General features: G+C 58.3%; 1 protein-coding gene across 1 annotated transcript in view; it reads right to left on the bottom strand.

Annotated features, from left to right (window-relative positions):
- Nucleotides 1-16,000, bottom strand: part of LOC134432945 (bromodomain-containing protein 2-like) — a 51,804-nt gene extending 35,804 nt beyond the window's left edge. Inside the window, 1 exon segment of the mRNA XM_063181807.1 lies at nt 15,151-16,000. Coding sequence (XP_063037877.1) covers nt 15,151-15,179 — 29 coding nt within the window. The 5' untranslated portion in view covers nt 15,180-16,000.
- Between the last annotated feature and the right edge of the window lie 776 nt (nt 16,001-16,776).

Raw genomic sequence — 16,776 nt, 5'->3', positions numbered from 1 at the left:
CAATCCCAAATATTTTGGGGACCCCCACGACACCAATCCCAAAGATTTTGGGGACCCCTACAACACAAATCCTAAAGATTTGGGGACCCCCACGTCACCAATCCTAAAGATTTGGGGACCCCCAAGTCATCGATCCTAAAAATTTGGGGACCCCCACGACACCAATCCCAAAAAAATTTGGGGACCACCAGAATTCCAAACCCAAAGATTTTGGGGGCTCCAGGATTTGGGGACATCAATCCCAAGGATTTGGGGACCCCCAGAACTCCAATCCCAAAAAATCTGGGGACCCCCAGAACACCAATCCCAAATATTTTGGGGGATCCAGGATTTGGGGACACCAATCCCAAGGATTTGGGGACCCCCAGGACACCAATCCCAAATATTTTGGGGACCCCCAGAACTCCAATCCCAAATATTTCGGGGACCCCCAGGATTTGGGGACACCAATCCTGAAGATTTGGGGACCCTCGTGTCACCAATCCCAAAAAATTTGGGGACCTACATGTCACCAACCCCCAGGATTTGGGGACCCCCAGGATTTGGGGACCCTCAGGACTCAGATCCCAAAGATTTTGGGGGACCTCCAGGATTTGGGGACACCAATCCCAAAGATTTTGGGGGATCCAGGATTTGGGGACACCAATCCCAAGGATTTTGGGGGATCCAGGATTTGGGGAGCCCAAGGATTTGGGGACCCTCATGTCACCAATCCCAAAAAATTTGGGGACCTACATGTCACCAACCCCCAGGATTTGGGGACCCCCAGGATTTGGGGACACCAATCCCAAGGATTTTTGGGGACCCCCAGGATTTGGGGACCCTCAGGACTCAGATCCCAAAGATTTTGGGGGATCCAGGATTTGGGGACACCAATCCCAAGGATTTGGGGAGCCCAAGGATTTGGGGACCCCCATGTCACCAATCCCAAAAAATTTGGGGACCTACATGTCACCAACCCCCAGGATTTGGGGACCCCCAGCATTTGGGGACACCAATCCCAAAAATTTGGGGACCCTCATGTCACCAAGGCCAAAGATTTGGGGACCCCCGGGATTTGGGGACACCAATCCCAAAAATTTGGGGACCCCCATGTCACCAATCCTGAAGATTTGGGGGGGGGGTCAGAATTTGGGGACCCTCGTGTCACGAATGCCAAAGATTTGGGGACCCCCAGGATTTGGGGACATCAATCCCAACATTTTGGGGACCCCCAGGATTTGGGGACCCTCATGTCACCAATTCCAAAGATTTTGGGGACCCCCAGGATTTGGGGACCCCCAGGATTTGGGGACACCAATCCCAAAAATTTGGGGACCCTCATGTCACCAATTCCAAAGATTTGGGGACCCCCAGCATTTGGGGACACCAATCCCAAGGATTTGGGGACCCTCGTGTCACCAAGGCCAAAGATTTGGGGACCCCCGGGATTTGGGGACACCAATCCCAAAAATTTGGGGACCCCCAGAACTCCAATCCCAAGGATTTTGGGGGGATCCAGGATTTGGGGACACCAATCCCAAAAGATTTGGGGACCCTCATGTCACCAATGCCAAAAATTTGGGGACCCTCGTGTCACCAGTGCCAAAGATTTGGGGACCCCCAGGATTTGGGGACCCCCAGGATTTGGGGACCCCGATCGCAAGGATTTGGGGACCCTCGTGTCACCAATGCCAAAGATTTGGGGCCCCCCAGGATTTGGGGACACCAATCCCAAGGATTTGGGGACCCCCCAGAATTCCAACCCCCAGGATTTGGGGTCCAGGATTTGGGGACACCAATCCCAAAAGATTTGGGGACCCCCATGTCACCAATCCTGAAGATTTGGGGGGGGGTTCAGAATTTGGGGACCCTCGTGTCACCAATCCCAAAAAATTTGGGGACCCTCATGTCACCAACCCCCAGGATTTGGGGACCCCCAGCATTTGGGGACACCAATCCCAAGGATTTGGGGACCCTCAGGATTTGGGGACACCAACCCCAAGGATTTGGGGACCCCCAGGATTTGGGGACACCAATCCAAGGATTTGGGGACCCCCAGGATTTGGGGACCCTCAGGACTCAGATCCCAAAGATTTTGGGGGACCTCCAGGATTTGGGGACACCAATCCCAAAGATTTTGGGGGATCCAGGATTTGGGGACACCAATCCCAAGGATTTGGGGAGCCCAAGGATTTGGGGTCCCCCATGTCACCAATCCCAAAAAATTTGGGGGATCCAGGATTTGGGGACACCAATCCCAAGGATTTGGGGAGCCCAAGGATTTGGGGACCCCCATGTCACCAATCCCAAAAAATTTGGGGACCCTCATGTCACCAACCCCCAGGATTTGGGGACCCCCGGGATTTGGGGACACCAATCCCAAGGATTTGGGGACCCCCAGAATTCCAACCCCCAGGATTTGGGGACCCCCAGGATTTGGGGACACCAATCCCAAAAGATTTGGGGACCCCCATGTCACCAATCCTGAAGATTTGGGGGGGGATTCAGAATTTGGGGACCCTCGTGTCACGAATGCCAAAGATTTGGGGACCCCCAGGATTTGGGGACATCAATCCCAACATTTTGGGGACCCCCAGGATTTGGGGACCCTCATGTCACCAATTCCAAAGATTTGGGGACCCCCGGGATTTGGGGACGCCAATCCCAAAAATTTGGGGACCCTCATGTCACCAATTCCAAAGATTTGGGGACCCCCGGGATTTGGGGACGCCAATCCCAAAAATTTGGGGACCCTCATGTCACCAATTCCAAAGATTTGGGGACCCCCGGGATTTGGGGACGCCAATCCCAAAAATTTGGGGACCCCCATGTCACCAATCCTGAAGATTTGGGGGGGGATTCAGAATTTGGGGACCCTCGTGTCACCAATCCCAAAAAATTTGGGGACCCTCGTGTCACCAACCCCCAGGATTTGGGGACCCCCGGGATTTGGGGACACCAATCCCAAAAATTTGGGGACCCTCGTGTCACCAATGCCAAAGATTTGGGGCCCCCCAGGATTTGGGGACACCAATCCCAAAAGATTTGGGGACCCCCATGTCACCAATCCTGAAGATTTGGGGGGGGATTCAGAATTTGGGGACCCCCATGTCACCAATCCCAAAAAATTTGGGGACCTACATGTCACCAACCCCCAGGATTTGGGGACCCCCAGCATTTGGGGACACCAATCCCAAGGATTTTGGGGACCCCCAGGATTTGGGGACCCTCAGGACTCAGATCCCAAAGATTTTGGGGGACCTCCAGGATTTGGGGACACCAATCCCAAGGATTTTGGGGGATCCAGGATTTGGGGACACCAATCCCAAGGATTTGGGGAGCCCAAGGATTTGGGGACCCCCATGTCACCAATCCCAAAAAATTTGGGGACCCTCATGTCACCAACCCCCAGGATTTGGGGACCCCCAGGATTTGGGGACACCAATCCCAAAAATTTGGGGACCCCCAGAACTCCAATCCCAAGGATTTTGGGGGGGATCCAGGATTTGGGGACACCAATCCCAAGGATTTGGGGACCCTCGTGTCACCAATGCCAAAGATTTGGGGACCCCCAGGATTTGGGGACACCAATCCCAAAAGATTTGGGGACCCCCATGTCACCAATCCTGAAGATTTGGGGAGGATTCAGAATTTGGGGACCCTCGTGTCACGAATGCCAAAGATTTGGGGACCCCCAGGATTTGGGGACATCAATCCCAACATTTTGGGGACCCCCAGGATTTGGGGACCCTCATGTCACCAATTCCAAAGATTTTGGGGACCCCCAGGATTTGGGGACCCCCAGCATTTGGGGACACCAATCCCAAAAATTTGGGGACCCTCGTGCCTCCAATGCCAAAGATTTGGGGACCCCCGGGATTTGGGGACGCCAATCCCAAGGATTTTGGGGGTCCAGAATTGGGGACACCAACCCCAAGAATTTGGGGACCCCCAGGATTTGGGGACCCCCAGAATTTGGGACCCCCCTTTTTTCCCCGAGCTGACCCCTGGGTGACCCCGGGATTGTCCCCAAGGGCGCGACCCCGGTGACAAGGACGGGGTGACCCTGGTGACACCAACAGAGAGCGTTTGGGGGTGACAATGGGACAGTTTGGGGTGACACTGTCACACTTTGGGGGTTACAATGTCACTGTCACAGTTTGGGGGTGACACTGCCACAGTTTTGGGGGTCACAATGTCACTGTCACAGTTTGGGGGTGACAATGTCACAGTTTGGGGTCCCAACGTCACTGTCACAGCCTGGGGGTGACAATGTCACAATTTTGGGGGTCACAATGTCACTGTCACATGTTGAGAGTGACACTGCCACAATTTGGGGGTGACACTGTCACAATTTGGGGGTGACAATGTCACAATTTGGGGGTGACACTGTCACAATTTGGGGGTGACAATGTCACAATTTGGGGGTGACACTGTCACAATTTGGGGGTGACAATGTCACAATTTGGGGGTGACAATGTCACTGTCACAGTTTGGAGATCACAATGTGACAATTTGGGGGTGACACTGCCACAGCTTGGGGGTGACACTGTCACACTTTGGGGGTCACAATGTGACAATTTGGGGGTGACGCTGTCACAGCCTGAAGGTGACACTGCCTCAATTTGGGGGTGACACTGTCACAGTTTGGGGTCCCAATGTCACTGTCACAGCCTGGGTGTGACACTGCCACAATTTGGGGGTGACACTGCCACAATCTGGGGGTCCCAATGTCCCTGTCACAGCCTAGGGGTGACACTGTCACACTTTGGGGTCCCACTGTCACTGTCACAGTTTGGGGGTGACAATGTCACAATTTGGGGGTCACAATGTCACTGTCACATGTTGAGAGTGACACTGTCACAATTTGGGGGTGACACTGCCACAGTTTGGGGGTGACAATGTCACTGTCACAGTTTGGGGGTCACACTGTGACAATTTGGGGGTGACGCTGTCACAGCCTGAAGGTGACACTGCCACAATTTGGGGGTGACAATGTGACAATTTGGGGGTGACACTGTCACAGTTTGGGGGTCACAATGTGACAATTTGGGGGTGACGCTGTCACAGCCTGAAGGTGACACTGCCACAATTTGGGGGTGACACTGCCACAGTTTGGGGTCCCAATGTCACTGCCACAGCCTGGGTGTGACACTGTCACACTTTGGGGGTCCCCATGTCACTGCCACAGTTTGGGGGTGACAATGTCACAATTTGGGGTCCCAATGTCACTGTCACAGCCTGGGGGTGACAATGTCACAATTTTGGGGGCCACAATGTCACTGTCACATGTTGAGAATGACACTGCCACAATTTGGGGGTGACACTGCCACAATTTGGGGGGTCCCAATGTCACTGTCACAGCATGGAGGTGACACTGCCACTGCCACAATTTGAGGGTGACACTGTCACAAATTGGGGTCCCACTGTCACACTTTGGGGTCCCAATGTCACTGTCACTGCACGGAGGTGACACTGCCACAGTCTGGGGGTCCCACAGTGTCACTGCCATCACCTGGGCGTGACACTGCCACAACCTGGGGGTCTCACGGTGCCGCTGTCACACTGTGGGGGTGACACTGTCACAGCCTGGGGGTGACACTGTCACACTTTCGGGGAGGTCTCACGGTGACACTGCCACAATTTGGGGTCCCAATGTCCCTGTCACAGCATGGAGGTGACACTGCCACAGTTTGGGGGTGACACTGCCACAACTTTGGGGGTCCCAATGTCACTGTCACAGTTTGGGGGTGACACTGCCACAATTTGGGGGTCACACTGTGACAATTTGGGGGTGACACTGCCACAGCCTGAAGGTGACACTGCCACAGCTTGGGGGTGACACTGTCACAATTTGAGGGTGACGCTGCCACAATTTGGGGGGTCCCAATGTCACTGTCACATGTTGAGAGTGACACTGCCACAATTTGGGGGTGACACTGTCACAAATTGGGGTCCCACTGTCACAGTTTGGGGTCCCAATGTCACTGTCACAGCACGGGGGTGACACTGCCACAGTCTGGGGGTCCCACAGTGTCACTGCCATCACCTGGGGGTGACACTGCCACAATACCGGGGGTCCCACAGTGACAACGTCACCATTTGGGGGTCACAATGTGACAATTCGGGGGTGACACTGCCACAATCTGGGGGTCCCAATGTCCCTGTCACAGCCTGGGTGTGACACTGCCACAGTTTGGGGTCCCAATGTCACCCCCACAGTTTGAGGGTGACACAGCCACAATTTCGGGTCCTAAGGTGACACTGCCGCAATTTGGGGTCCCAATGTCCCTGTCACAATTTGGAGGTGACACTGCCACAATTTTGGGGGTCCCACTGTCACTGTCACATGTTGAGGGTGACACTGCCACAATTTAAGGGTGCCACGGTGACACTGCCACAATTTGGGGGGTCCCCAATGTCACTGTCACAGCCTGTGACAACACGGGGGTGACACAAACCCAGCACAAGGGTCCCACGGTGACACTGTCACAATTTGGGGGGTCCCAATGTCACTGTCACAGCACTGGGGGTGACACAAACACAGGACAGTTTGGGGGTCCCAATGTCGCTGTCACAGGCTGGGGGTGACACTGTCACTATTTGGGGGTCCCCAATGTCACTGTCACAGCACTGGGGGTGACAGCCCCAGCATGAGGGTCCCACAGTGACACTGCCAAAATTTTGGGGTCTCTCTGTCCCCAATGTCACTGTCACAGCATGTGGGATCCCACAGTGACACTGCCAGGATCTGGGGGTCCCTGTGTCACTGTCACAGCCTGGGGGTGACACAGACCCAGCACAGGAATCCCACAGTGACAATCTGGGGTCCCCAATGTCACTGTCACAGCACGGGGGTGACAGCCCCAGCACAGGGGTCCCACGGTGACACTGCCACAATTTTGGGGTCCCCGTGTCCCCAATGTCACTGTCACAGCATGTAGGATCCCACAATGACACTGCCAGGATTTGGGGGTCCCCAATGTCACTGTCACAGCATTGGGGTGACACAGACCCAGCACAGGCACCCCACAGTGACACTGGCACAATTTGGGGGTCCCAACGTCACTGTCACAGCATTGGGGTCCCCAATGTCACTGTCACAGCACTGGGGGTGACAGCCCCAGCATGAGGGTCCCACGGTGACACTGCCACAGTTTTGGGGTCCCTGTGTCCCCAATGTCACTGTCACAGCATGTGGGGTCCCACAGTGTCACTGTCACAGCACGAGGGTGACACTGCCCCAACGCAGGTGTCCCACAGTGACACTGCCACAATTTGGGGTCCCCATGTCACTGTCACAGCACTGGGGGTGACAGCCCCAGCAGGAAAGTCCCACGGTGACACTGCCACAATTTTGGGGTCCCCGTGTCCCCAATGTCACTGTCACGTTATGTGGGGTTCCACAGTGACACTGCCAGGATTTGGGGGTCCCCAATGTCACTGTCACAGCACGGGGGTGACACAGACCCAGCACAGGCACCCCACAGTGACACTGGCACAATTTGGGGGTCCCAACGTCACTGTCACAGCACGGGGGTGACAGGCCCAGCATGAGGGTCCCACGGTGACACTGCCACCATTTGGGGGTCCCTGCGTCCCCAATGTCACTGTCACGTTATGTGAGATCCCACAGTGACACTGCCAGGATTTGGGGGTCCCCAATGTCACTGTCACAGCCTGGGGGTGACACAGACCCAGCACAGGAATCCCAAAGTGACAATCTGGGGTCCCCAATGTCACTGTCACAGCACTGGGGGCGACAGGCCCAGCATGAGGGTCCCACGGTGACACTGCCACAATTTTGGGGTCCCTGCGTCCCCAATGTCACTGTCACGTTATATGAGTTCCCACAATGACACTGCCAGGATTTGGGGGGTCCCCGTGTCACTGTCACAGCACTGGGGGTGACAGCCCCAGCATGAGGGTCCCATGGTGACACTGCCAAAATTTTGGGGTCTCTCTGTCCCCAATGTCACTGTCACAGCATGTGGGATCCCACAGTGACACTGCCAGGATCTGGGGGTCCCTGTGTCACTGTCACAGCCTGGGGGTGACACGGCCCCAATGCTGATGTCCCACAGTGCCACTGCCACAATTTGGGGTCCCCAATGTCGCTGTCACAGCCTGGGGGTGACACAGATCCAGAACAGGAATCCCACAGTGACAATCTGGGGTCCCCGTGTCACTGTCACAGCACTGGGGCTGACAGGCCCAGCATGAGGGTCCCACGGTGACACTGCCACAATTTTGGGGTCCCTGTGTCCCCAATGTCACTGTCACGTTATGTGAGATCCCACAGTGACACTGCCAGGATTTGGGGGGTCCCTGTGTCACTGTCACAGCACTGGGGGTGACAGCCCCAGCATGATGGTCCCATGGTGACACTGCCAAAATTTTGGGGTCTCTCTGTCCCCAATGTCACTGTCACAGCATGTGGGATCCCACAGTGACACTGCCAGGATCTGGGGGTCCCTGTGTCACTGTCACAGCCTGGGGGTGACACAGACCCAGCACAGGAATCCCACAGTGACAATCTGGGGTCCCCAATGTCACTGTCACAGCACTGGGGGTGACAGCTCCAGCATGAGGGTCCCACGGTGACACTGCCACCATTTGGGGGTCCCTGCGTCCCCAATATCACTGTCACAGCACTGGGGGTGACAGCCCCAGCACGAGGGTCCCACGGTGACACTGCCACAATTTTGGGGTCCCCGTGTCCCCAATGTCACTGTCACGTTATGTGAGATCCCACAGTGACACTGCCAGGATTTGGGGGTCCCCAATGTCACTATCACAGCATTGGGGTGACACAGACCCAGCACAGGAGAGTCCCAGGGTGACACCGGAACAATTTTGGGGTCTCAATGTCACTGTCACAGAATGTGCGGTCCCCATGTCACTGTCACAGCACTGGGGGTGACAGCCCCAGCATGAGAGTCCCACGGTGACACTGCCACAATTTTGGGGTCCCTGTGTCCCCAATGTCACTGTCACAGCATGTGGGATCCCACAGTGACACTGCCAGGATTTGGGAGTCCCTGTGTCACTGTCACAGCCTGGGGGTGACACAGACCCAGCACAGGAATCCCACGGTGACACTGCCACAATTTTGTGGTCCCCATGTCACTGTCACAGCAGAAGAGTGACACAAACTCAGCACAGGCACCCCACAGTGACACTGCCACAATTTGGGGGTCCCTGTGTCCCCTATGTCACTGTCACAGCAAGGGAGTGACATGGACCCAGCACAGGGGTCCCACGGTGACACTGCCACAATTTTGGGGTCCCCGTGTCCCCAATGTCACTGTCACAGCATGGAGGATCCCACAGTGACACTGCCAGGATTTGGGGGTCCCCAATGTCACTGTCACAGCACGGGGGTGACACAGCCACAGTGTCGGGGTCCCATAATGACACAGCCACAAACTGGGGGGTCCCAATGTCACTGTCACAGCACAGGCACCCCACAGTGCCACAGCCACAATTTAGGGACCCCAATGTCACTGTCACAGCATTGGAGTGACACAGATCCAGCACAGGAATCCCACGGTGACACTGGCACAGTTTTGGGGTCCCCGTGTCACTGTCACAGCCCAGAGGTGACACAGACCCAGAACAGGAATCCCACAGTGACAATTTGGGGTCGCCATGTCGTTGTCACAGCACTGAGGGTGACATGGACCCAGCACGAGGGTCCCACGGTGACACTGCCACAATTTTGGGGTCTCTGTGTCCCCAATGTCACTGTCACATTATGTCCCACAGTGACACTGCCAGGATTTGGGGGTCCCCAATGTCACTGTCACTGCCTGGGGGTGACACAGACCCAGCACAGGAGAGTCCCAGGGTGACACTGGAACAATTTTGGGGTCTCAATGTCACTGTCACAGCACGGGGGTGACACTGCCCCAATGCAGGTGTCCCACAGTGACACTGCCACAATTTTGGGGTCCCTGTGTCCCCAATGTCACTGTCACAGCCTGGGGGTGACACAGACCCAGCACAGGGGTCCCACAGTGACAATTTGGGGTCCCCATGTCACTGTCACAGCCTGGGGGTGACAGCCCCAGCAGGAAAGTCCCACGGTGACACTGCCACAATTTTGGGGTCCCTGTGTCCCCAATGTCACTGTCACAGCATGTAGGATCCCACAGTGACACTGCCAGGATTTGGGGGTCCCTGTGTCACTGTCACAGCACGGGGGTGACACAGCCACAGTGTCGGGGTCCCACAATGACACAGCCACAAACTGGGGGGTCCCCAATGTCACTGTCACAGCACAGGCACCCCACAGTGCCACAGCCACAATTTAGGGACCCCAATGTCACTGTCACAGCATTGGAGTGACACAGACCCAGCACAGGAATCCCACGGTGACACTGGCACAGTTTTGGGGTCCCCAATGTCGCTGTCACAGCACGGGGGTGACACAGACCCAGAACAGGAATCCCACAGTGACAATTTGGGGTCCCCATGTCGTTGTCACAGTACTGAGGGTGACATGGACCCAGCATGAGGGTCCCACGGTGACACCGCCACAATTTTGGGGTCTCTCTGTCCCCAATGTCACTGTCACAGCATGTGGGGTTCCACAGAGACACTGCCAGGATCTGGGGGTCCCTGTGTCACTGTCACAGCCTGGGGGTGACACTGCCCCAATGCAGGTGTCCCACAGTGACACTGCCACAATTTGGGGGTCCCCATGTCACTGTCACAGCCTGGGGGTGACACAGACCCAGCACAGGAATCCCACAGTGACAATCTGGGGTCCCCAATGTCACTGTCACAGCACTGGGGCTGACAGGCCCAGCATGAGGGTCCCACGGTGACACTGCCACAGTCTGGGGGTCCCTGTGTCCCCAATGTCACTGTCACAGCACGGGGGTGCCAGGCCCAGCATGAGGGTCCCACGGTGACACTGCCACAGTTTTGGGGTCCCCGTGTCCCCAATGTCACTGTCACAGCATGTGGGATCCCACAGTGACACTGCCAGGATTTGGGGGTCCCCAATGTCACTGTCACTGCCTGGGGGTGACACAGACCCAGCACAGGAGTCCCAGGGTGACACTGGAACAATTTTGGGGTGCCAATGTCACTGTCACAGAATGTGGGGTCCCACAGTGTCACTGTCACAGCACTAGGGGTGACAGGCCCAGCACGAGGGTCCCACGGTGACACTGCCACAATTTTGGGGTCCCTGCGTCCCCAGTGTCACTGTCACAGAATGTGGGGTCCCACAGTGTCACTGTCACAGCACGAGGGTGACACTGCCCCAACGCAGGTGTCCCACAGTGACACTGCCACAGTTTTGGCGTCCCCAATGTCACTGTCACAGCCTGGGGGGTGACAGCCCCAGCATGAGGGTCCCACGGTGACACCGCCACAATTTTGGGGTCCCTGCGTCCCCAATGTCACTGTCACATTATATGAGTTCCCACAATCACACTGCCAGGATTTGGGGGTCCCCAATGTCACTGTCACAGCACTGGGGTGACAGGCCCAGCATGAGGGTCCCACGGTGACACCGCCACAATTTTGGGGTCTCTGTGTCCCCAATGTCACTGTCACATTATATGAGTTCCCACAATCACACTGCCAGGATTTGGGGGGTCCCCGTGTCACTGTCACAGCACTGGGGTGACACAGACCCAGCACAGGAATTCCAGGGTGACACTGGAACAATTTTGGGGTCTCAATGTCACTGTCACAGCACGGGGGTGACACTGCCCCAATGCAGGTGTCCCACAGTGACACTGCCACAATTTGGGGTCCCCATGTCACTGTCACAGCACTGGGGCTGACAGGCCCAGCATGAGGGTCCAGGGTGACACTGCCACAATTTTGGGGTCCCCGCGTCCCCAATGTCACTGTCACGTTATGTGAGATCCCACAGTGACACTGCCAGGATTTGGGGGTCCCCAATGTCACTGTCACAGCCTGGGGGTGACACAGACCCAGCACAGGAATCCCACGGTGACACTGCCACAATTTTGGGGTCCCCATGTCACTGTCACAGCAGAAGAGTGACACAAACTCAGCACAGGCACCCCACAGTGACACTGCCACAATTTTGGGGTCCCTGCGTCCCCAGTGTCACTGTCACAGCGTGTGGGGTCCCACAGTGTCACTGTCACAGCACGGGGGTGACACTGCCCCAATGCAGGTGTCCCACAGTGACACTGCCACAGTTTTGGCGTCCCCAATGTCACTGTCACAGCCTGGGGGTGACAGGCCCAGCATGAGGGTCCCACGGTGACACTGCCACAGTTTTGGGGTCCCTGCGTCCCCAATGTCACTGTCACATTATATGAGTTCCCACAATGACACTGCCAGGATTTGGGGGGTCCCCATGTCACTGTCACAGCACGGGGGTGACAGGCCCAGCATGAGGGTCCCACGGTGACACTGCCACAATTTTGGGGTCCCCAATGTCACTGTCACAGCCTGGGGGTGACACAGACCCAGCACAGGAATCCCACGGTGACACTGCCACAATTTTGGGGTCCCCATGTCACTGTCACAGCAGAAGAGTGACACAAACTCAGCACAGGGGTCCCACGGTGACACTGCCACAATTTTGGGGTCCCTGTGTCCCCAATGTCACTGTCACAGCACTGGGGGTGACAGCCCCAGCACGAGGGTCCCACGGTGACACTGCCACAGTACGGGGGCTCCCAATGTCACGGTCACAGCATTGCGGGTGACACATCCCCAGTGTAGGGGTCCCCAGAGCGACGCAGCCAAGATTTGGGGTTCCCCATGTCATTGTCACAGAATGTGGGGTCCCACAGTGACACTGCCAGGATTTAGGAGTCCCCGTGTCACTGTCACAGCACGAGGGTGACATGGACCCAGCACGAGGGTCCCACGGTGACACTGCCACAATTTTGGGGTCTCTGTGTCCCCAATGTCACTGTCACATTATGTCCCACAGAGACACTGCCAGGATTTGGGGGGTCCCCGTGTCACTGTCACAGCATTGGGGTGACACAGACCCAGCACAGGAATTCCAGGGTGACACCGGAACAATTTTGGGGTCTCAATGTCACTGTCACAGCACGGGGGTGACACTGCCCCAATGCAGGTGTCCCACAGTGACACTGCCACAATTTTGGGGTCCCCATGTCACTGTCACAGCACGGGGGTGACAGGCCCAGCACGAGGGTCCCACGGTGACACCGCCACAATTTTGGGGTCCCTGTGTCCCCAATGTCACTGTCACAGCATGTAGGATCCCACAATGACACTGCCGGGATTTGGGGGTCCCCAGTGTCGCTGTCACAGCATTGGGGTAACACAGACCCAGCACAGGCATCCCACAGTGACACTGGCACAATTTTGGGGTCCCAACGTCACTGTCACAGCACGGGGGTGACACTGCCCCAATGCAGGTGTCCCACAGTGACACTGGCACAATTTGGGGGCCCCAATGTCACTGTCACAGCACTGGGGGTGACAGCCCCAGCACGAGGGTCCCACGGTGACACTGCCACCATTTGGGGGTCCCTGTGTCCCCAATGTCACTGTCACAGCATGTGAGATCCCACAGTGACACTGCCAGGATTTGGGGGTCCCCAATGTCACTGTCACAGCACGGGGGTGACACAGACCCAGCACAGGCACCCCACAGTGACACTGGCACAATTTGGGGGTCCCAACATCACTGTCACAGCATTGGGGTCCCCAATGTCACTGTCACAGCACTGGGGGTGACAGCCCCAGCATGAGGGTCCCACGGTGACACTGCCACAATTTTGGGGTCCCTGTGTCCCCAATGTCACTGTCACATTATGTCCCACAAAGACACTGCCAGGATTTGGGGGTCCCCAATGTCACTGTCACAGCACGGGGGTGACACAGACCCAGCACAGGAATTCCAGGGTGACACTGGAACAATTTTGGGGTCTCAATGTCACTGTCACAGAATGTGCGGTCCCCATGTCACTGTCACAGCACGGGGGTGACAGGCCCAGCACGAGGGTCCCACGGTGACACTGCCACAGTTTTGGGGTCCCCGTGTCCCCAATGTCACTGTCACAGCATGTAGGATCCCACAATGACACTGCCAGGATTTGGGGGTCCCCAATGTCACTGTCACAGCACTGGGGTGACACAGACCCAGCACAGGCACCCCACAGTGACACTGGCACAATTTGGGGGTCCCAACATCACTGTCACAGCATTGGGGTCCCCAATGTCACTGTCACAGCACTGGGGGTGACAGGCCCAGCATGAGGGTCCCACGGTGACACTGCCACAATTTTGGGGTCCCTGCGTCCCCAATGTCACTGTCACAGCATGTGGGGTCCCACGGTGACACTGCCACAATTTTGGGGTCCCTGCGTCCCCAATGTCACTGTCACAGCATGTGGGGTCCCACAGTGACACTGCCAGGATTTGGGGGTCCCCAATGTCACTGTCACAGCACGGGGGTGACACTGTCACAGTCTGGGGGTCCCCAATGTCACTGTCACAGCATGTGGGGTCCCACAGTGACACTGCCAGGATTTAGGAGTCCCCGTGTCACTGTCACAGCACGAGGGTGACATGGACCCAGCACGAGGGTCCCACGGTGACACTGCCACAATTTTGGGGTCCCTGTGTCCCCAATGTCACTGTCACATTATGTCCCACAAAGACACTGCCACAATTTGGCGTCCCCAATGTCACTGTCACAGCACGGGGGTGACAGCCCCAGCATGAGGGTCCCATGGTGACATTGCCACCATTTTGGGGTCCCTGTGTCCCCAATGTCACTGTCACGTTATGTGAGATCCCACGGTGACACTGCCAGGATCTGGGGGTCCCCGTGTCACTGTCACAGCACTGGGGTGACACAGACCCAGCACAGGAATTCCAGGGTGACACCGGAACAATTTTGGGGTCTCAATGTCAGTGTCACAGCACGGGGGTGACACTGCCCCAATGCAGGTGTCCCACAGTGACACTGGCACAATTTGGGGGCCCCAATGTCACTGTCACAGCACTGGGGGTGACAGCCCCAGCATGAGGGTCCCACGGTGACACTGCCACAATTTTGGGGTCCCTGTGTCCCCAGTGTCGCCGTCACAACACCGCAACCACAACCCGGCCGTCCCACGGCGCTCCCCATCCCCTCCACGCCATCACCCCCAAACCCTCCATTCCCTCCCCGCCAGCACCTACTTGCTCTGGGGATTCACATTCTGCAACATCCCGGCGGCTGCTGCTGCTGCTGCTGCTGAGGCCCTCGGGCCCGCCTGGCCTTCGTCTCCTCCTCCTCCTCCTCCCGCCGTCTCCTCCGACGAGCCCCCCACTTTGCCCGGCCAAAGCTTCACCGCTCCCGGCCCGCTTTGGGCCCTTCCAGCGTCAGCGCATCCCCGGTACCAGGGGAGGGGGGTCTTGAAGGGAGCCCCCTCCCCTTTCCGAGCTCCTCAAGCGGCGGCAGAAGCGGTGGAAGGTGATGAAGGAGGGGGGAAATAAAAAAAGAACCGAGCGCGGCCTCACATCCACGGGGCGCGGCGAAAATGGCGGCGCGCTCTGAGGGGATGCACCGGGGGGCCACACACACACACACGGCAACGGAGCGGGGAGAGCCAAGGGGGGGGATCGTCCCTTCGGAGCCTCACCGGACCCGCCGAACGCGGCGCGATCCGCTCGATACAAGCTCGGCCGAGTCGCTGCCGGCCCCCGGCGGCCTCGGCTGCGGTGGAAGAGGCGAGGAGCCGCGCTCGGAGCGGCGGATGACGGCGGATATCGTAGCGGGCAATCTCAGCGGCCGCGCTCCATCTTGGCTCGCTGAGGGGAAGGAGGGGGGGAGGAGGAGGGAGGGAGGGAGGTGGTGGAAGAGAAGCCGGGCGGAGGCGTCTTCCCCCCCCCCTCTCTCGCCGCCGGTGGCCGCAGGCAGGGGTCGCTGCGGAGGCCGGGGAGGGTCCGGGGAGGGTCCCGGAGCCCTCCGGGACGGCGGAGGCGGGGGATGGAGCCGGGTTGGGGCCGCCCCCCTCGCGCGCCGGGCCCGACCCGCTCCGTCCCTTCGTCCCCGCGAAATGGCGCCGCTCGGCCTGCCCCCGCCCGCCCTTATATAGACCTCAGCCGCCTCGCCATTGGACGCCCCGCGGGCTGACGTCACCCAACCGCCCCGCCCCGCCCCGCCGCTGCCTCATTGGGCGGAGGCACCAGCCGGGGAAGGGTGCGATTGGGCGAGAGAGGCGTCAATCAACGGAAGGCCTCCACGCCCCTCCCGGCCTTCCGCCCAGCGCCTCACCCGACGCGCGCGGCCGTCTCGGCGGTGATTGGCTGGCGCCGGAGCGCGCCGACGGCTGATTGGCCGGCGGGTCACGCGGGGGGCGGGCTCAGGCGCCGATTGGCTGCGGCGCCCCTGGGGAAGGAGGGGGAGGCGAAGGAGGAAGAAGGGGCCGGCGGGCGCCATCTTGAATGGCGGCGGTGGCCGCGGCCGCACAATGAGCGCGGCCGGTGGCGGCCGCACCCGCCGCTTCCCCCGCCGCTCCTCGGCCGCAGCGAGCTCCGGGGACGCTCCCCCGCCGGGCCTCACCCCCATCGCGGTGCTCTCCCAGCCCTCAATGCTCCGTTCAACCGTGCTCCCCCCCACCCCCCCCCACAGGCAGCCACGCACCGCGTCGCCCCCGCTCCCCGCGGCGCCCACAGAGGCTCGGGCGGCTCCAGCCTTTCCCCGAGCACACACTGAGGGCGACGACCCCCACGAACACGGCGCTCCCGCGGCCGCCAGCGCCGCTAAAACCCCAAAACGCCGCTCCCCCCCCACCCCATTCCCCCCCCCTCACCCCCAACCCC

The sequence above is a fragment of the Melospiza melodia genome, assembly GCF_035770615.1.
Source record: "Melospiza melodia melodia isolate bMelMel2 chromosome 7 unlocalized genomic scaffold, bMelMel2.pri SUPER_7_unloc_3, whole genome shotgun sequence".
Lineage (NCBI taxonomy): Eukaryota > Metazoa > Chordata > Aves > Passeriformes > Passerellidae > Melospiza > Melospiza melodia.
The sequence above is the reverse complement of the archived record's forward strand: the minus strand, read 5'-3'. Positions and strand labels throughout refer to the sequence as shown.